General features: G+C 33.8%; 1 protein-coding gene, 1 long non-coding RNA gene and 5 other non-coding genes across 7 annotated transcripts; 6 read left to right on the top strand and 1 right to left on the bottom strand.

Moving 5' to 3' along the window:
- Nucleotides 1-4,161, top strand: LOC103909515 (uncharacterized). Its single transcript, XR_012397608.1, has 5 exons — nt 1-734; nt 1,091-2,036; nt 2,141-2,179; nt 3,948-3,994; nt 4,086-4,161. It is a non-coding gene; the product is annotated as an uncharacterized lncRNA (long non-coding RNA).
- Nucleotides 2,311-2,381, top strand: trnag-gcc (transfer RNA glycine (anticodon GCC)). Its single transcript has one exon. It is a non-coding gene; the product is annotated as a tRNA-Gly (tRNA).
- On the top strand, nt 3,123-3,193 carry trnag-gcc (transfer RNA glycine (anticodon GCC)). The gene has a single exon. It is a non-coding gene; the product is annotated as a tRNA-Gly (tRNA).
- On the top strand, nt 4,144-4,215 carry trnad-guc (transfer RNA aspartic acid (anticodon GUC)). The gene has a single exon. It is a non-coding gene; the product is annotated as a tRNA-Asp (tRNA).
- Nucleotides 4,216-5,627: 1,412 nt separating this feature from the next.
- On the top strand, nt 5,628-5,701 carry trnai-aau (transfer RNA isoleucine (anticodon AAU)). The gene has a single exon. It is a non-coding gene; the product is annotated as a tRNA-Ile (tRNA).
- A 767-nt stretch (nt 5,702-6,468) lies between these two features.
- Nucleotides 6,469-6,541, bottom strand: trnam-cau (transfer RNA methionine (anticodon CAU)). Its single transcript has one exon. It is a non-coding gene; the product is annotated as a tRNA-Met (tRNA).
- A 624-nt stretch (nt 6,542-7,165) lies between these two features.
- On the top strand, nt 7,166-19,280 carry aqp12 (aquaporin 12). The gene is made up of 4 exons (NM_001045862.2): nt 7,166-7,485; nt 14,069-14,411; nt 16,274-16,390; nt 19,051-19,280. The coding sequence occupies exons 1-4, from the start codon at nt 7,243-7,245 to the stop codon at nt 19,176-19,178; spliced, it is 831 nt and encodes a 276-aa protein (NP_001039327.1). The 5' UTR covers nt 7,166-7,242; the 3' UTR covers nt 19,179-19,280.
- Nucleotides 19,281-22,404: the final 3,124 nt, after the last annotated feature.

Here is a 22,404-nt window from a genome sequence, read left to right as displayed (position 1 = left end):
AGGATTCTAACTTCAACGGTCGATTGTGACGGACGCGAAAATCACCAGAGAACGCAAAAGTTGCGAAATTGACGATTATTCATGGACAAAATGGTCCATTCTTATTAGAAATGCACTTATGAGCGACATTCTGACGATATACACGTAATTTGGCGTCGAAATCAACATTCGGACGTATTTGGTGGATGTCAAGTTTGATCGGTTTCAACCTGTTGGTGAGTGGATGCATTAGGCTAAAACCCTACTCGACAGGTGATTTACTTAATTAGTTTTCTTTAAAGTTTTAAAGAGTAGACTTTTTGCGCTATTTCATTAAAACAGTATTTATTTACTGCAAGTTTGAGTGATGGACCGTAATAGAGGGCCAACGTTAAACCTCGAAGTTTTTTTCGCTTAAATGTGACGCCTATGCTAAGGTAAACAACGATGCTCATATATTTGGTAAGTAACGTTATAGCTGAAATGTCTGCGTTTGGTTGTGAACTTGTCTGGACAGGTAATGTTATTAGATTAGTTTAACGTAAGTTGTTTTAAACGTTAGGCTTTTGATGATGGACCCTAATCAAAAATAAGGCCTAAATTAATGTTAAACCTCGTCGAGAGTTTTGCTTAAATGTGACTAATATTAATGCAAAGAACGATGTTCATATTTTCGGCGGGGTGGTGTGTGCATTTGTTAGGAAAACTACTTGGACAGGTGATTTAATTATATTAACGTTAGTTTTCTTAAACACGTTTCCCTGCTGAAAAATCCAGCTTAAACCAGCCTAGGTGGTTGGCTGGTTTTAGCTGGTCAACCAGGCTGGTTTTAGAGAGGTTTTGACCACTTCCATGCTGGTTTCCAGCCATTTCCAGCCTGGCTTTAGCTGGTCAGGCTGGGAGATGATCAACTAAAACCAGCTTGACCAGCCTAGCAAGGCTGGCAACCCAGCCAAGACCAACTATGTCCAGCTTAAACCAGGATGGTCAAGCTGGTTTTAGCTGGTCACTTTCCATCCTGACCAGCTATGACCAGGCTGGAAACCAGCCTGGTCGACCAGCTATAAGCAGTCAACCATCCTAGGCTGGTTTAAGCTGGATTTTTCAGCAGGGCTGACATGATTTAGTTACTTATTTACTTTAAGTTTGAATGATGAATAGTATTCAAAAAAAGATAGCCTAACGTTAAACCTTTTCTAGATTTTTCGCTTAAGTGTTTATATAGTTTAAACAAGGATATTCATACTTTTGACAAGTGAGTTGGATGAAATGTCTGCATTTGGTTGAAACTGCACTGGGATTACGTTAGTTTTCCTAAACATGTTTGCTCGCGTAGGCTATATTGCATTCGATCTTATTATCAACGGTACAAGTCGAAAAATAAACATTTAAAACAATAAGTAAAACTTGAGTTTGCTTAATACTGATCATAAGAAACTCCAGATACAGGCCATGGTGTGTTTATGAAAATATATTTTAACTAATTTACAAATTAATCGTGGTTTTGTCATGTTTTAAAATAAGAAAAATAAGTCTTAATTTAACACAAAAGTGCAATTGATCATTATTTAAAGATTTCAACTGAGATTTATTCTAAGTCAACGCAGCCTATGTTTTTGTATTTTTCTTGTTAAAACTGGTTTGTATTTTTGGCTTGAGTTGATACTCATTTAAATTCAGCCCACCAGATCAAGTTTCCAACACAATCTAGTTTTCATATCTAATGTATTCTCTTTCTAAAATGCGTTAGTGTGTGGTTTTCTGGGACAAGCAAGTGAAGCTACGTTTGCATAATAGAACAAATCTCAAGTTCTGATCACAACCCAGAACTTTAGATGTAAAGCTTGGACTGTTTATCAAAAAACCTTTTATTTTACAAATTAATCATGGTTTAGCATTAAAGGGCAGTAAAGTATAACATTTGTTAACCTTTGAGTGTGAGGCGCCCCCTAGTGGTTAACTCATGCCCAACAACTCTGTTTCAACAACGGTCATCTACAAAAATGGATTTTAGCAACTTTAACAGCTGTTTTAGGTCAGGAACTCCAATGGTCAAGGTCAGTAGACACATTATGCTGTATTAGTTGTTTTTTCATACATTGCATTTTTATACATATGCATTTTATGAATGTCATTCATTCATGTCTTTTTCTCTACGAAGGCCAAACATCCTGATTAAATATTGAGAGCACTGCTAGAGGTGAGTACTTTTTTCAGTTATATTTTTGTAATAGTCTAATATTGAGTTTAATATTGATTATTGCATGACGAGTGCCATCTGTGTTTTACACTAACGATAAAACTTTTTGTTGAAACCAAGTTATCATGTGAGCATTGGTGGTTCAGTGGTAGAATTCTCGCCTGCCACGCGGGAGGCCCGGGTTCGATTCCCGGCCAATGCATCAGCTTATTTTAGATTTCTTTTACCTGGTTAAACACACATTTGTGAAATTTAGTTATTTACAGGGTTTAAAATTTACATTTTAGACCCTCAGACATCTCAATGCTCACATGTACCGTACAGTTGAACCAATTATTTAAGTGTATAAATAAACCTGTTTCAGCTTCATTTTATGAGTAGTTTAAAAATATTACTGTCAGCCTTTTTTTGCTCATTAACAGCAATGAACAACATGCGCTCATATCAGTATTACTGGTTTGAACTAATTATTTTGCAAGTCAGGTAAGTACATTTTAATTAAAAAAAAGGCAGACGTTTAACTTAAATTCAGTTTTATTTTTAGATACTTTGCGTCTGTTAAGCTATTTAAGTTTAGCAACCTAATTAAATGTGTTAATTAATTAACAGTTTTTTTATATTATCTAATTAAATTTTGTTTAAAACATTATTTTTGTCATGTTTTTATCTAAAAAAAATAAGTTATTAAAAAAAAGTATTTTTAGATAGATCTGATCATAGAATTCCATTTTTTTTTGTCTAGATTGCGTTAAGTAAGCTACGTACCGTTTAAAGTTCTCGCATTAGGCCCACTTCCATTTGTAGAAAAAAAATGTATTGCCATAAATCTTTGTATTGTCTTGTTAAAACTAGTCTAGTATTGAGTTGATTTTGACTGGTCAACACAGAATGTGTGTACTATGGTATAAATAAAATTTCCTGTGCTAGAGGGATGGACATGTGAGCATTGGTGGTTCAGTGGTAGAATTCTCGCCTGCCACGCGGGAGGCCCGGGTTCGATTCCCGGCCAATGCAACAGCTTTTTTTCTTAACACTTCTCTTGTTTAACGCAATTTTTTCAAATCTAGTTATTCACAGGGTCAGAAAATTTAATTTTAGACCCTCAGACATCCCAATGCTCACATGTTTTTAATTTTCAGTTGAACCAATTATATAAGTGTATAAATAAACCTTCTTTTGAGTCGATGTGATTTTATTAAACGTTACAAAATATTACTGTTAGCCTTTTTTGTTGGTTAAGGACTTTTTCCAGCAAACAAAAATTACATGCACTAATAATAGTTATTACTGGGTCAAATTAATTATTATTTTATTCTTGAATTATTAATAATGATTGATTCATAGTCAGGCAGCCACACATTTACACGTCAATTGTATATATAAAAAAACACAGATTAGTTTCTGTTTTAGTTTTAATTTAAAATACTTTGCATCTGTCAAGATATTCAAACTTAGCAGCTTTATTAAATTTATTATTAACATTTTTCTTTCTTTAGTTCATCCTAAGACTTTAAAGTTACTACCACTAAAGCTCTTTGTCTGTCTGTCTAGCAAACCCTAGTTCGGGCATGTTAGCAAAATGCTAATATGCTAGCAGCATGTGAAATCTTGCTAGCAACGTGCTAAGACATTCAAACTTTCCTTAAAATCCCAATTCCAGTTCCTTCCCTTGAATGCATGAACAAATTTGATGTCCAAAAAGAAATATTTGTTCACATTGTGTATATTAATTCAAGCTGGTGCGAATTTCTCTGCTTGTTTATTTCAGACCCTGCCTACCGATAAAGTCTTTGTGCGCCGTACTACAATGTTAAGGTAAGATGTGTTGTTACTACAACACTGCAGACCCATTTTCCTCTTTCTTTAATTGTAGAAACCATTTTAAACAAGTAATGATTAACAACAGACAGAGACATCGCTCCAGGCGTAGGAACAAAAGGACGTGTTTGCTTTTCTACAATCACTCCTCGTTAGTATAGTGGTAAGTATCCCCGCCTGTCACGCGGGAGACCGGGGTTCGATTCCCCGACGGGGAGTATACACTTTTTCTCCTTAAATATTTACAGCAAAACTGGCTTAATTACTTATTTAAGAGTGCTGAAGAGTCAATAAAAATATTTTTATAATTATTTTTGTGTTTAACATTGACAAAACAAATATTAGTAGGTCACTTCTCAAATTACATTCAGCTTATCAGCTTATAGCATCATAAGACAAAACCCTAAAACACATTTATTTGAGATATTGACAGATAAACAGTTGAAGTTAGAATTATAGCTCCCGTTTGTATGTATGTATTTAAGTATATATATATATATATATATATATATATATATATATATATATATATATATATATATATATAATAGAAAAATATATATGTGTGTGTATATGTATGTATGTATGTGTATATATATATATATATATATATATATATATATATATATATATATATATATATATAATTTTTTCCCCAATTTCTGTTTAACAGAGCAGATTTCTTCGACACGTTTCTAAACATAATAGCTTTACTAACTTATTTCTAATAACTGATTTATTTTATCTTTGTCATGATGACAGTACATAATTTTTGACTAGATATTTTTCAAGATACTAATATTCAGCTTAAAGTGACATTTAAAGGCTCAATTAGGGTAAAGTTGTCTTCTTTATAAAAAAAACAAAAAAAAACAAAAAAGATGCAGTTCCAGCTCATGCTTTAGTTTCTCCACAAATTTGCTAAGCGTGCTTAAACAGCCTACAATATTCAGATAGCTATGCAAGATATTATCAGTCAAACTTTACAATAAGCTTTCATTCGTTAATGTATTTACTAACATGAACTAGTAATGAACAATGCATGTACAGCATTCAATATTCAGTTTAACATTTACTAATTAATGCTTGTTACTGTAGTTAATGCACTGTGAGTTAACACGAACAACTGTATTTTCATCAACTAAGATGAACAAATACTGTATTAAATGTGTTGTTCATTGTGTTAGTAAAAGCATTAACTAACATGAACTAACACAGCATCATGGTAAAGTGTTCCCATGTTATCCCCTTTTGATTTTATAAGACAACTGACATGTCAAAGTTAATTAAGTTACTAAGTAGTTTGCTTTAACATTACTACAATATTGTGGGCAACAATTTTACACAATACACATTTCATAAATGCAAGGCAACATTTGTGGCCAAATGTTTTTTGGGTGATTTGACTTTGTTTAACAGTGACTGTTGGGTAGGGTTTCATGATTCTTTAATGTTTAATAATGTACTATGTTTAACTACTAGTACTACTTTGTTTCACTTTAAAAACAGTAAAAAAATCAATTAGTATTTGGTTTTAAATCAATTTAAAACAGACCTAAAATAAAACAGGAAACTTGTTGTCGTCTGAACGTGTTTTTTTTAAGCCGTGATTTCAGTGGGTGGTCTTCAGGGCCGGTTAGCTCAGTTGGTTAGAGCGTGGTGCTAATAACGCCAAGGTCGCGGGTTCGATCCCCGTACTGGCCAATAGTTTTTACCCTAGCTGTTCTTTGTTCATATTTGCACTTAAAAACTGGTAAAATGTGATTAAAACTATTATTCCTTTTACGTGTTACATAAAACTGTTTTTACGTTTTATATAATTTATAGGTTATTTTACCCATATTTTATATTAAAACATGTTTAAAGTTTTTACTTAATAAAATTATTGCTTTTAAATTATTAAAATTTTTTTAATTATAACTTTTTATTCAAACTTGGTAGCACTTTAGTTCAAAGGCTCATTTGTTTGCGATAATTAATTAATCCTTTTTTTTGTAAAGAAATAACCTGTTTTATGGTTGTGTAATAAAGAGTGTTAAAATATTATTGAAACTTTTTTGTCAAAAAGCTTTAATAATCATTTTTATGAATGTAATCCTTTTTCACATTTGTGAAAGTATCCATAAAAATGTTTATATTAGATAAATAAAATATTACAAATATTTTAAATATACTTCTCCATTTTTAAGTGAGATCATCAACAAAAAAACTTGAATAAAGTATAATCTAAATCAGTAATAAAGGATACTTTTTATATTGTTAAGTACAATTTGTTTGTAGTTTATCTTAAGAAATAAAGATAACAAAAGTATGAAGATATCCAGCAGGTGGCAGTATTTATCTATTAATCTAGTATAAAAAATACTAAACGCTTCAGTAGGAAAGTGTTTAAATCTTAAGATTACTTTTTAATAAACTAAAGCTTCATACTATTAAAGCTGATTTAGATTTCTCTTGTAAATAAAAAATTCTGCCCCGTGTGAGGCTCGAACTCACGACCTTCAGATTATGAGACTGACGCGCTGCCTACTGCGCCAACGAGGCCTGGTGACAAGTTGCACAGAGCCTGCTTATGAGCTACACATGCAACCCTGAAAACCAGGAGTGGAGTGTAGATCTCTGATGCTTTTTATTTCTATCTTTTAGATTTATATAGATTCAAATTTTATATTATAGAATTTAAATGCATGTATTTAAAGTAAAACAAGTTAAATGCACACTTTAAAAGAAAAATATATAATAAAAATAGTAGATTTGAAATACAAAAGCATGTGTAGTTACTGCACTTTTGCCTCTAGTGCAGATTTCAAATACATGCATTAAATATGAGATTTCAAATGCATATATATTTATACATTCACACATTAAATCATTTAGTCAATTAGGTGTATTTTATATTTGCTTTTATTTTATTTTGCAATTATATTTTTACAAAATTTAAATTCTCATTGTTATGATTTTAAGTTCACGACTGCTTGTTAAAGCATTTCACTGCATATCAAACTGTATGTGACAATTTTAAATAAAAGTGGCGATTGTCCAGAATTTGTCATCAATCGTCCACTAGAGGGAGCCAAATCTGAAGTCCACTTTCCCCCAGGTGGCCTTGATGAGGTCAATGTGTATCTGACCCATGTGTGTTTGTGATAAGAGCGTGGACTGTCCGAGTGCCACGTTATCACACACTGAGCAAATACAGCAGCACTGAGCTCGTGTCTTTCTTTCTTTCTGTCCGTCGGCTCATCATGTCGGGCCTGAACTCTTCTCTGGGCTTCTTCCTGGCGGTGGTGGGTTTGAGTGTGTCGGGCCGTCTTCTGCTGCGCCGATGGACCGTCCTGCTGGAGTTGGTCTCCGCGTTCGCTCTGTGCGCCTGCAGACTGGAGGTGGACACCATCGCAGAGGTGGGACAGTGGGCCGGAGCACTCGGGCCAGATGTTGCGGTCACAATGCTGTTCCTGTCCATCGCCGTACACACTGCCGTCATGCAGGTATGGTGGGAAAAATATTTGTTTAAGGGGGCTGATATTGACCTTAAAATTATTTTAAAAATATAAAAACTGCTTTTATTCCAGCGGAAATAAAATTAATAAGACTTCTCCAGAAGAAAAAACATTATAGGAAATACTGTGGAAATTTCCTTGCTCTGTTAAGCATAATTTGGGAAATATTTTAAAAATATTTCACAGGAGGGCGAATAATTCTGACTTCAACTGTTTATAAAAAATATTGTACAGTCATTTTAATGACATTTAGACAGCTCTGGCTTTGACTGGTTAATATGATCGAGCACAATATCAAGCAAACTTTAATTCAACGCATCTTTCTCACATATTTTAAGTTAGCAACATCTTGTATTGTTATCGTAATCCATCAAATGAGTTGATTTAAAATTCTCTGAATGTGTTTTAGTTAAGTCAGTATTATCACAAGTTAAACAAGATGCATATGAATAAAACATGTATAAATATATCATTTGTAGCACAAAATCTCAAAATAATCTGCCTTTAGTAATTCACAGTTGCTTGGATTTATAATGCATGATAATATACCATTATATTTTGAAAGCAAAAAATAAAGGCTGTTCCACATAAAGCATCTATAAACAAATTTAACCAGTAATCTTCATTCATTCATTCATTTTCCTTCGGCTTAGTCCCGTTATTTCTCAGGGGTCGCCACAGTGGATGAACCGCCAACTTATCCAGCATATGATTTCAAGCTGAATATACACTCATTCACACTCATACACTACAGCCAATTTAGTTAATCAATTCCCCCATAGCGCATGTGTTTGGACTGTGGGGGAAACAGGAGCACCAGGAGGAAACCCACGCCAACTTAGGAAGAACATGCAAACTCCACACAGAAATGCCAACTGACCCATCTGGGACTCGAACCATGGACCTAACTGTGAGGCAAAATCAGTAATCTTTTACAAGTTAAACAAGATTACTTAAAAGTGTCCTAATAAATTGCTAGATTAATAAATTTGTTGATCTAAATCTTCAAATATTCTGTCGTAAGTAGTTGTAAATTAAATGCTTATCTTTAGTTGTTTTATTGTGCTTTTTATTTGGCTCTGCTGTATATTTTGAAAGGAAACAAATAAATAAAAAACAGAATTATTAGCCCCCCTGTTTATTTTTTTTTACCAATTTCTGTTTAATGGAGGGAAGATTGTTTCTTCACATTTCTAATCATAATAGTTTTAAGATCTTATTTCTAATAATGGATTTATTTTATCTTTGTCATGATGACAGTAAATAATATTTTACATGATATTTTTCAAGACACTTCTATACAGCTTAAAGTGACATTTAAAGGCTTAACTAGGTTAACTAGGCAGATTAGGGGAATTAGGCAAGTTATTGTATAACAATGGTTTGTTCTGTAGATTATCTAAAAAAAAATTAGCTTAAAGGGCTAATAATGTTTTCCCAAAAATGTTTTTTTTTTTTTTTTTTTATTAATAACTGCTTTTATTCTAGCCGAAATAAAACAAATAAGACTTATTATCTTATTAAAAATATTATCAGACATACTGTGAAAATTTCCTTGCTCTGTTAAAAATAATTTGGGAAATATAAAAAAATTAAATAAAATCAAAAGGGGGCAAATAATTCTGACTTTAACTGTATATATTAAGTAAATCCTAGATTTAAAATTTGCAGTCACACAATAAGGTTTCATTATTAGTAGGGCTGCGCGATATTGGAAAACTCTGACATTGCAATTTGTTTTTCTGCAATACAGATTGCGATATTAATACAATTTCACCAGATGACTTAAATAGCTCTATTTGGCACCTGAGAAATTCAGATACAGAAATGGAACAGTCCAATGTAAAATAGCACCACATCGCATCTTTATTGTGTAATTTTTTAAATAAAATATTTCTTATTAATTTCAAATGGTACAATTCATTGTGGCTGAATGCTTTAACTCTCTTGATATACTCATACAGTCACAGACCTTAAAAAACATGTAAAAGATAAACATTTGCTCCATTATGGTAAAAATCCCCAATGCTCCATGTTCTGAACTGACTCCTGGTCAAATATAATCCCAATTCAACATTGCAAATCCTGCGGTGTGACTATTGCATATTTATTGTGCAGTTCTAATTATGTTATTAATGTTAGTATGTACTTACATGAACTAATAACAGACAATACCTGTACAGAATTTATTAATTAATGATAATCTAGCATGTTTCCCAGTGATGGGTTGCAGCTGGAAGGGCATCCGATGCATAAAACATGCTGGATAAGTTGGCGGTTCATTCCGCTGTGGTGACCCCAGATTAATAAAGGGACTAAGATGAAAAGAAAATGAATGAATGAATATTAATCCAGCATTTACCAATGCATCATAAAACATCCCAACTCAGGCTTGTTAAAGGGATAGTTTACCCATATATGTTTACTCTCCTTCAACTGTTTTTTTAACCTTTGAGTTTCTCTCTTCTGTTAAAGACAAAAGAAGATATTTTGAAGAATGCTGAATATCTGTAACCTTTGACTTCCAAAGAAAGAGAAGCAAACATTCAGTCAATGATTCCAGGATTCCAGCATTCCTCAAATAATCTTCTTTAGTGATCAACAGAAGAATCAAACTCTTAAAGTTTGAAACTAGTATGATGACTGAATTTCCATGTTCAACTATCTATAGTAATGCACTATGAGTTAACATGAACTAACAATGAATGACTTTACTTCCATTAACCTTAATGAAGATGAAAAAATACTGTAATACATGTATTTTTCATCTTGTTTGTTTATGTTAGTATATGGAGGATGAGGCGTGCCGGGTAGAAATAAAATGAATAATCAAATTATCAATTTAGTAATTGAAGCATTAAAATGTGTATAAATAAAGCATGGACGTTTTGACTTTTGTTAATTTTCAGGTTGTGTATTCTTGATGTTAACAATTCAATTCTCGATATCAAAAATGTTATTCTTGATATCAACAATTTAATTGTTGATATCAAGAACTGATTTCTTACAATTCGCATTCTGGATATTAACAATTAAGTTGTGTATAAACAATTTAATTCTTAATATTAAGAATTCATATCCGTTTAAGCAATAAAAGTAAAAGCGGCTTGCCAGAACAGCCGTTTTGTCTTTTATTGATAACAGGATTTAAATTCTTGATATAAAAAATCCGAATTCTTGAGATCAACAATTGTATTTGTGCGAATGGTGACATTATTGCTGACATCAAGAATTAAGCTGCGTCCCAAATTGCATACTTATGCACTATTCTATGCCATTTTGTAGTATAAATAGTGTAAGTAGTGCGTTCACACTGAAAACTCTAAAAATAATAAGTGCACTTTAATTACCCGGTAAAAAATTAGCCGCTAAAATGAAGTGTGTAATGATGGACACTTCACGCACTCAACGACCGCAGGTTTGCTTACGTAGTGGAAGAGGCGGACCTATCGGGCGCACATGTTGGATAACTTTATTTATTTTGGATGGTGAAAGCAAAATTCTCCTACGAGAGTGATTATAGCGCCTCCCGATGGTGAACGCGGCAATACTCACGGCAGGTATTATTTGATAATTCGGTTGTTTACTTCAATGATTTGGCAACCGTCAAACGTCATCAGAGAAACGGTTTGAATTTCCGCTTAGTAAAAAAACATTAGTGAGCCATTTGGGACGACACTACATACACATACTATCCTGTTGAGTGTGTAAGTGCATAAGTACATAGTGCATGAGTGCATAGTGTATAGTGTGCCATTTGGGACGCAACTTTAATGTTGTTACTAATTGAAATGTAATATTGATTTCAACAATTTCTTTTTTGATAGATTCAAGAACTGAATTGTTGATATCAAGAATACATATCCTGAGAATGAATAAGTCATAACGGCTTGCCATACATGGACAATTTAATGGACAAATAATTAGACATAAATAAATGTGTTTATTTAAATTGTGATTTAAATGTCATTTAATAAAGCAATAAAACACTACATTTATAAATACTTTTTCAATGTACAAATAAATAAAAATGTTTATAATATGTTTATTTAAATTATCTAAAACAAAAATGTGGTTTTGAAATAATGTGTGTGTGTGTTATATTTGTTATGTATATGTGATACAACTACATAAAAACAAAACTATACGACACAATTTTTGTCACATAGATATTGAAATTTATATGTAATTTGTATGATATATTTTATATCTAAATATAAATGAACATTGATCTGCACGTCTGCGTTTATATATGCATAGTGTAGAGGCTAAGCCTATTGCTTGAAGTCCCTGAGATGTTGTTAGACAGGCACCCAGCTGACGCACACTGTCCTCTGGCTGATGTAGTGTAAATGAAATGAACAGTCTTACTTGTTTCCGAAGATGTTTACGTTTATTGCAGTTGCAAACTCCAATAGTTCACAAATTTCCTTCCAGGTAAGTTTCCGTTCGTAGAAGTCAAACACTGCCTCATATCGTGACTTACCAACAAAACAAACCGTCATGCTAAAGCATGAATGAATGTGTGTGGCTCTCTGTGTGAATGCGCATGAGCGTTTGTTTGTGTTTGTGGGTGTGTGTGTGTGAAAGTGTGTGTGTTTGAAAGTGTGTGGTCAAAACTGTATGTGCTCCCTTCCGTCTAGCAACCTGTTACCTGAATGTTTGTTCCCACTTATAAAGCCTGTTTAAAGAGCACCACCTAGTGGAACAATGAGCAAAGTTGCCAAATGGCTCCTACACATAGTAAATATACACTGTGTAGGAGCCACTTTTTGTGTTGTAGTGATTTTTGTTGTCCACTAGGTGTCGCTAACTGAAAACTATAACTAAGGTGCCTGTGTATTACGCCCCATTCACACGGAGCTTCAGCGTCAACGCTTGACTAAAGGCGTGTCTGAAGTTGGGTCTGAAACGATCGTCATAGAAGCGTCAGCCAATGAAATTCAGTCCGCAAGAGGCGACTGTCTAGCTGGTGTATTTGCATACAGCGATCTGATTGGCTGACGCTTCCGTCGGCGCTTGAAAAGTTGAGCTAGTCCCAACTTCTGCATCGAGCAACGCCTCTGAAGCGGCGCTGACGGATCCACAATGCAGTTCTTCAACGCCTGACGTCACCCATTCAAAGTGAATGGGAAGCGTTGACGCTGACGCCCCGTGTGAATGGGGCGTAAGCGAGAAAGAGCGTCAGATATGAGAAAGCACACGGTTTTTGACCGTGCTAAAGAGTAACTTGTTTGCTAGCCAGAAAACTGCAGTGTTTAGATATGTGCTGTGTGTACATGGAGTGAATGTTATATTGACATGATAAAGAAGAAAGGAGAAGCAAAGATTGAGGCTTTGTTTTATTCACCTGCACAAAATAAAGACATTCTGCTTGAAATCAACTTTTGCATGCATGGACTCTGATTGCACGCGTGAAATACGTGCTCACCCCCATACTGGCGACAACAGCAATGGAAGGCTGTTATACACTGTAAATGGTCAAAACAAACTTTTTTTTTTATTTTGGATGCGAATACTCTTTGTCTAGTACTAAATGTATAAACTATAAATTAAATATTGTAAACTGAAAAAGCATCTGTTGGCATTTAAAATAGCAATAAAGAAAATACTATACAAGTCAATGGCTTTTTTTTCAGTTCAACTTAATTTGTGCTTAACAGAAGAAAGACACTCAAACTGGTTTGAAACTAGTGTTATCATGATCCTGGAGTTACTAACTTCCATACGATATATGTTCAATATCGATATTCAATACCGTTTTCGATACTGTAAGCCAACACAGACAAACATATACAGTCAAAGTCGTAATTTTTATTTTATTTTTTTTTCCCAAATGTTGTTAAACAAAACAAAGATTTTTTTTCTTATTTGTTTTATTTTAGGTAGAAAAAAGCAGTTTATAATTTTTAAAACCCATTTTAAGGTCAATATTATTATCCGCCTTATGCAATATTGGTTTTGGATTGTCTTCAGAACAAACCACTGTTATACAATGACGTGCCTAATTACCCTAACTTTACCCTGATTACATGTCACTTTAAGCTGAATTCTAGTGTCTTGAAGAACATCTAGTCAAATATTGTTTAGTCATCATGGCAAAGATAAAAGTTTTCTCTAGGATGTTTTCCAGCTTTGGCGGCAGGCCTTTTTTACACAGATCTTCCAACTACCTGTGGTGTTATTTCAATGACAATTGTCGTGAGCGCAGTATTACAAGTGATCGCATTAATGTAATAGCCTACAGCATGCGGATCTCTATGCTTGCTAGCCGATTTCCTCTGCTCGTGCACAAAACTTCTTGCACGCTCCCTCAAATATACGCTGCTCAAGCGCAGATCTTCTTGTGCGCTCTCAAATTAACGCTACTGAAGTGCGATTTAGTGCGTTTATGTAACAAGTATATTTCCAAGTCTCTTGTTATTAAAGTTATTATGATTAGAGATGTGTCGAAAAAAACTCTCTTTGAATATAAAAGAACTAAAACTTAACAGGAGTGCTAATAATTCTGACTTTAACTGTACATATTTGATGCATCTCTTTAATAAGTCTTACCCTCTTTTTTTTTCAGGACGTGAGTGGAAACCCGGCGGTGACGCTGCTGCGGCTCCTGCAGAGGGATGTCAGCGTAGTGGTGGCAGTTCTGAGCATAGCGGCGCAGCTGATTGGAGCGTTTCTGGCTCTGGAAGTGGCCGGCAGGTTCTGGGCGATGGAGCTGAGCGATATGCACATGATCAAGAACCTGATGATGTCCGAGTGCAGCACGTCTCTGAGGGTCTCCACAGCTCTCGGGGTCTCCACTGAAGCTCTCGCTGCGCTGCTGCTGCTCCTGCTGCACCTCGTCCTGAAGAACAGATCACAAATGCTGAAGGTCCCTGCGCTCTCTGTGGCGCTCACGCTCATCGCTTACACCGGTGAGTGCACAAGCATGATCATAGCAGAGAGGACATTGAGGATTATTAAATGCAGGTTTTGAGCTGAAGTTTGTCAGATATCATTTATAGAGACATATTCAGAATTATAGTCCCCCAGTATATCCCTCCCCCACCCCCACCTCCCCCCCCCCCCCAAATTTCTGTTTAATGAATTTTTTTTTCAACACATTTCTAATCATAATAGTTTTAATAACTCATTTCTAATAACTGATTTGTTTTCTCTTTGTCATGATGACAGTAAATAATATTACACTAGATATTTTTCAAGACACTTCTATACAGCTTAAAGTGACATTTAAAGGCTTAACTAGGTTAATAAGGTTAACTAGGCAGGTTACAGTATGAAAAAATGTGTTTAAAAAATTAAATACTGCTTTTATTCTAGCATAAATAAACCTAATAAGACTTTCTCCAGAAGAAAAAATATTATTAGACATACTGTGAAAATTTCCTTGCTCTGTTAAACATCATTTGGGAAATATTTAAAAACGGTGAATATTGTCTAATATGACAAATGCACATATGACAATTAAAACTTCATTTATTTTAATGCATGAATGATTGTGGATTTCAAATGCATATATTTAAAAATTTTAAAACATATTATTAAATATACTAAATAATAAAAGTACCGGGCTAAAAAATAATATATAGAATAAAAATAGCTAATATTGAAAACAAATATTTACATCAAAACTGTAATCTTTAAATGCATATATTACATGAAAAACTTGCGTTTTGAATTCATATAATAAAAACATTTAAAATCCAAATATTAAAGGCTGAAGATGTGAAATGCATATATTAATACACTATAACTTTCATTTTTAAATGCAGGTATTAAAAAAGAAATAGTGATTTTTAAATGTACAGATTAAAGACAACGGTTTTGGATTTAAAGTGCATAAATCATCAAGTCTAACCTTAACAGCTATTGTAGATGTAAACTGCAAATCATAATTTTATGATCTGTATATCTAAATAAAGATGGAAAACTGAGATGCAAATGAATTTCTTAACGTTTTAATGTTAGTTATACAAGTAAAAAATTCAACAGTTTATTGTATGCATTTTAAACCCACAATTTAATAATATGATTTTTAAATGCATATAATACTGGACTTATGTTTAATTACAAATGTTTGTAGATTTATAATGCGTGTTAAATAAGAAACTGCAAATATTACATTAAAAATTAAAGGTTTGTAGTTTAAATTGTAGATATAGAATTGAAAAAGCAAACAAATTAATATTTGAACTGCAATTATTAAGGTTTGTAGTTTTAAAATACATACATAAATGGTTTTAATGCGTTGAATCCATGCCACAAAGGATTAAGGCAGTTCTGAAGGCAAAAGGGTGTCCAACCCAGTACTAGTTATGTAAGGTGTACCTAATAAAGTGGCCGGTGCGTGTATATTAAATAGTGTGGATTTGTAGATTGATGATGATTATTTTAACATCTGTAGATTTTAGCTTTACCATTTTTATGCACATTTTAAGTAAGGTTTCAGATTTCAAATAAAAACCAAAATGCGATTAGTGTAGAATTAAAAATATGTATTGCATTGTTTTCAAACACGTTGATCGTGCGTTTTTGTATTGCAAATTAAAATTACAATTATTATTGTAGATGCATGAAAGACTATTTAAAAGGCATACACAAAGATGCTTTATTTAAAAGGCATGTACTACATAAACATTTCAATGCAAGTTCTGAATGTACATTTTAAAAACTGCATGTTAAATTTGTTATCATTATTTATGAATATAAAAAGCATAATCTGTGGTGTTTGTCTGGTGAATGATGTGAAGTTTTTCATTTTTCTCTTTCACTCCAGCAAACAACTACACATCTGGATATGTGAATCCGGCCCTGGCCTATGCAGTGACCTTCACCTGCCCTGGACACTCGTTCCTGGTGTATTCACTGGTCTACTGGCTCGGACCACTCATTGGTACAGCACTAACATCCACTCAAATACACCATCAGTATTTTCACCATACTGCAATTTTTAAAAAAAATAACAACGTACAAAATCCTGGCTTAAAAAGTGCTTATATTTTGGATAATGAAAATGTTGTTGTGTTGCTTTCATACTCATTTATCTTACAAACTACTAACTAAATATATTAAATTAAAACTAGTAAAAACGTTTCAGCTTGAAATGAAAACAAAGATTACCGCTTTGAGAAAACAATGCATCAAATTTGAATAAACAGAAATTCTAAACTTCTTACAATACTATGCTATACTATATCACAATATGTCAGATACTATTGGTTTAGAGCAGGGGTCACCAAACTTGTTCCTGGAGGGCCGGTGTGCCTCCAGAGTTTAGCTCCAACTTGCCTCAACACACCTGCCTGGATGTTTCAAGTATACCTAATAAGACCTTGATTAGCTTGTTCAGGTGTGTTTGATTAGGGTTGGAGTTAAAATCTGCAGGACACACCGGACCTCCAGGAACAAGTTTGGTGACCCCTGGTTTAGAGTATGTAAATGTCACTTGTAAATGCTGGAGCAGTTTGAAAATGGTTAAATTTGAGTCTGGTGAAGGTGTAATAACCTGTTCAATACCACAAGATATATTGCAACGGAGCTATTTAAAACTACAATATTTATACAATTTCTTTAAAACCTCAAGCAAGACTTTAACCACTTAGCTGTCTCCAAATTGATTAATCAAACTTTTAAGGCCCTTAAAGGGACAGCGCACCCAAAAAGCTCCTTATCGTTTACTCATGTTTCTAATCTTTTAAGAATCTTTTTCTTCTGTTGAACACAAAACAAGATGCTCTGAAGAATTCATTCATTTTCTTTTCGGCTTAGTCCCTTTATTAATCCGGGGTCACCACAGCGGAATGAACCGCCAACTTATCTAGCATGTTTTTATGCAGTGGATGCCCTTCCAGCTGCAGCCCATCACTGGGAAACACCCATACACTCATTCACACACATTTCAGCTTACCCACCTATACCACATGTCTTTGGACTTGTGGGGGAAACCAGAGCAACTGAAGGAAACCCACGTAAAGACAAAGAGAACATGCAAACTCCACACAGAAATGCCAACTGACTTAGCCAAGGCTCAAACCAGCAATGCTATGAGGGGATGGCACTACCTACTGCGCCACCGCCTTGCTTACTCTGATGAATGTTATAAGTAATTCTGAATTAGTGTTGTTGGTTTATTATTAATTATTCACTTGTCTTCAATAATGATTTAAGTTTATATACAGTTAAAGGCTAAATTAAAAGCCCTCCTGCAAAACTTTAATTCTTGTTTAAATACTTTTTCAAGTTTTTTAACTTGATAGTTCTAATAAGTGATTCTGTTTATGTTTGTCATGATGACGGCACATAATATTGGACTAGATATTCTTCAAGATACTACTATTCAGCTTAAAGTGACACTTAAAGGCTTCACTAGGTTAAAGTTAGGGTAATTAGGCAAGTCATTGTATAACAGTGGTTTGTTCTGGAGACAATCCAAAAAAATAAATTCTTAAGAGTAGTAATAATATCAACCTTGGCATTTCTTTTTCATATATATATATATATACACACATATATACCCCAGTTCTGTCTGGTTCTTGAATCTGATTAGCTGATAGCCGTGAGATATTTAAGTAATATAATATCCACACAGCCTCTTTACTCATGTATACTGTATCACTCCGCTTGCAAGGTGTTCCAAGCAAGCTATTTAAAAAAATATAAAGTTTCAAACCGTCCCAGCGAAGCTATGAAAGCCCATCAGATGAAGAAGATGAAAAGACGACATCAAATGAGCAAACTGCAAGAAGAGTAGCCGTTACATCAGCAGATTTGGACTATTTAGGGAAAAAAATTCTGCATGAATACAACACTGCGGCAAACTGTATGGGCCATAAATTGATTAAAGACATGGTTGGCTGAAAAAGAGCTCAATATCGACTTCAAATATTTACATTTAATCATTTAGCAGACGCTTTTATCCAAAGCGACTGTCAAATATATTGAGCTATGAAGTAACTCAGCACTCCCTGTTAGATCTAAAGCGTCGTTAGAATCTTTAAAAGATGCACGCTCCGCTGTTTAACTGTCAGCTTATGATTTAAATCCAACGCGGAAGTAGTTCCTTACAAAAGGGTTTTTTGTTTCTTTAGAGGATTTTGTTTTTATATACACAATTATACCGTCAAACCGTTGTATAAACGCAGTATCACACTCGTAGCAGTGCGATATGGCTGTATATCAGCACTATTACAAAGAAAAACTAAGCAAAAGAGTCATAGGAAATGCTGTTTATAAATTTCCCTAGGTTTACGGACCATGCTCTTTTTTGTATGGTTTTCTAATGGCCGCAAGTGTTTTGCACGCTGCTTATTCATTCACATTTTAAACACCTGCTATCCCTCCCATTTTTGCTATTGCACTCTGAGAAAATTAACAAGTGTAAATGTATTGGAATGCTACATTGTTCAAAAGAAAACAAAAACTAATACTTGTATTTTTTTGTGCGAGTTTTTGGGTGCGCCGTCTCTTTAAGAGCCTTAGTTTATTGTCTAAATTGATTGATTAGTTTAAGACAGCATTACTATGGGGTTTTGATCTTGATCTGGTGTTTTTCAGGTGTGTTTCTTGCAGTCTTCCTGTATTTGGGAAATATCCCACTGCTGTTCAGCAAGAATCTGCTCTACTCCAAGAAAAATCGATTCCGGCTGCCGAAAGGAAAAACCAATGATGAGAAGAGCAGCTGAGACACGAACACAGAACACACTGACATCTGTTCAGTACATAAAGCCCTGTTTTAATGTGTTACTTTTTTTTGATAAGTAAAGAAATTGGTTTGTTCTACTGTTGTTGGATGTGAACATTTCTGCTAACATCCCGCATGAAAAATAATTTAGTAGTTTATAGTAGATACTGTAGCGTTTTTCAACCATACTATATTTAAGTATTTGAAATAATCTGTTGCTATGGTGACACAAGATCTATAGTAATTTAATGATGTGGATTGCTAGTAAGTCTATAGTTGCTATGGTAAAAACAACTGTAGTAATAGAAAACTTCAATTTTGGATCATTTGTTTGTTACTATAGTTCTTGTGTAACCATAGAAACTATAGAATCACCAGAACTTGCAAAACAAATGACCCAAGTTCTGGTGATTTTATAGTTGCTATGGTTATGCAAGAACTATGCAGTAGTAACAAACAAATAGTCCAGTAGTGTTCTATGTTGTGGTAAGTTTATATTTGCTATTGTAACCACAGTGTTGGATCATTTGTTACTATGGTTCTTGCATTACCATAGCAACTACAGAATCACCACAACTTATAAAACAATTGACAACTGCAAAATCTGATGGGTAGCATATTGCGTCATCAAAATGTGCTACCTGCTTTTTGAATGAGAGGTAGGAGAATGTGACAAGGTAGAACAAATTGACAGAACAACATTGATGAAATAATTGGGGACCACTGCCTCACGCCACAGGATTAATAATCTTGAGTACTATCCTAAAGACAGTCCTTTAAAAGTAAAACTAAATAAATTGCTAAATACTCTTGACACATAAAAGTGTAAAGCCTGCGGCCCACAACAAATGTGGAAAGTCAATGCATATATATACATAATGTAACATCAACCTCAATTACTTTTGCTCAAGTGCTACAATTACAAATTGTACTACATTTTTATTCAATTAAAATCATTAAAATTTATACCAAAAGTCATTTATTCAACAGTAACACTTAACAAGCAACAACATAAAGATGCAAAGTAAATCAGTCAAACAAATAATGACCAAGTTTCCAGTCAGTACAATCAACATATATATAAAGATAAACTTAACACTGCTTTCAAATCTATTTGCTCTGGAATAAATAACTGATGACCGAGCAACATATTGCCTTTAGATATAGCATAAACAAAAAACATTTCACAATAAACTACAATATAGACACGCAACACACTTCTGAATAATATCTGAATATCCTAACACATTTACGGGCACTGTAGACTGAAACTACTGGTGGAATATTGCATAGCTAAGAGCCAATCAGATTTGAAAACCAGACAGAGCTGATGTATAAATTAATATATTAGGGATCCAATGATAATGGATTTGTGTGCCGATATCAATAACTTTATAAAATATTTCTAAATGTTATATTTTTATACAGTGAATAGCTAATGTTGATCATATAAGGTGATCATATTCATGATTTCACATAAATCAGCAGGCCAAAAATAAATGATTTTCTTTTCCTCGCCGAGTAATCAACATGCAAGTTGACTCACTTGCATAAAAATAAAAGGTTAAATAATTTAGGTTGTGTTTTAGGTTGTGTGTGGTCTAGTGTGCTGTAATTAATGTTGGTGGTTCCTGCACATGTCTGTAATCATAGGAAAAAAGAAAATGTCTCCACCATAATCTATGCAAAAGTTATTGTATTCCAACTGATGAGAGGTGCTGTACAAGCCACAGGGAGCGATCACTGTTTTCATATTTCACTATTCTTTTGTTTGATCAAACATAATTCACTGTGTCTGGACCACATCAGACATATAAAAGGATTACTTATGCACATCACCTCAAAAACAGAGGAGAATGGCCCTGAAGCGCACAGCATAAGGTAAGAGATGACAGCTGTCTGTGCTATCTGGGGTGCTTATTGATAATAAGTGTATTGTTTTCAGTTCTGCGCCATGGAAACACCACGATTCATTCAACAACTGTTTGATGAACTAAAACAATGTCCACAACATCTCCTGAATGTCATTTGAGAGCTGAATCAAAAAAACTGACATGCACTCCTGGGGCCCGGTTTTTCAAAAGTAATCCACTGGGATTTTGGATAAGGGATTGGATCAAATCTTGGAAATGTGTTTTTCAAAGGAAAAAACGGATTACCTAATCGGATTAGATCACGTAATCCAATCTTGGTTTTGATCTGGATCAAACCTTTACTTTGGGTTTTTCAGACCTTTTTTGTAGGATTTGGATCACTTTGATCCAAAAAACCTGGATTAAACTGATCCCACCAGAAAGGTGGATTTAGTGTGGATTTCATGCCCAAAATGTAATAAAAACTTAAAAATTTTATTAAATAATACTATTTTTGGATCACACAGTATCTTACGAGATATACTATTGATTCATAAGGTTTTAACTGTATTTGTTCATCCGTCAGGCTGTAGTGATTATTGGCTTTAACGTATTCAGCCTTTCAGTGTAGGCCTACAGCAAAGTAGAAAGAGTTTGGCCTCATAAAATAATCCCCTAAACAGCTGTCAAAATTTTCCAAAAACAATACATTTTATTGTCAATAATTGATATCTATATTCATCACAATGGAAAATATTTTTGTTTTTAGAATATTTATTAGTGATGCATGCAATGATTACAGAATAACCAAAAAAAAAAAGTGCAAAGAATGGCAATGACTGATTTTAGAAATCTCTTTCATCAATTGCAAAAAGAGACTGAAAGGGCAGAAACACAGCTTCATCTGGCAGAGGAACAAGTGACTCCAAATTGCTGCAAACCAAGGCCAGACTTGAGATCGGCCTCCTAAAGGCTGCGCTCAGACAAGCTGCTCTCTCCACATCAGATGAGGAAGTCTGACATTATTGTGGAGTTTTTGACATTAAGTCTTTTTTTTTTATTTACATCTATATTTGAAACTTATTATAAATATCCTCAATGTACAGTGTTGTAGGTCTCAGATGAGCGGACTGCTGGAAGAGGATGGGGTGGGGTTTTTCTTGTTTTTATTATTTATTATTATTATTTTATATATTTATATATTAAATTTTCTTAGTTTTCATTTTAAATAAAAATAAAGTTATATTGACCCCACACTGGCTATTCTACTTGTTGCTCTTTACACAGGCCTATCTATTTATCTACATTGTGTTTGAGCACTGGTAATCCAGATTTAGTGATCCTGAAAAGTTCCTATCCGGATCAGATTGATCC

This window comes from Danio rerio, chromosome 22 (genome assembly GCF_049306965.1).
Source record: "Danio rerio strain Tuebingen ecotype United States chromosome 22, GRCz12tu, whole genome shotgun sequence".
NCBI classification, from domain to species: Eukaryota; Metazoa; Chordata; class Actinopteri; order Cypriniformes; family Danionidae; genus Danio; species Danio rerio.
This window is presented reverse-complemented; position numbering and strand designations above follow the sequence as displayed.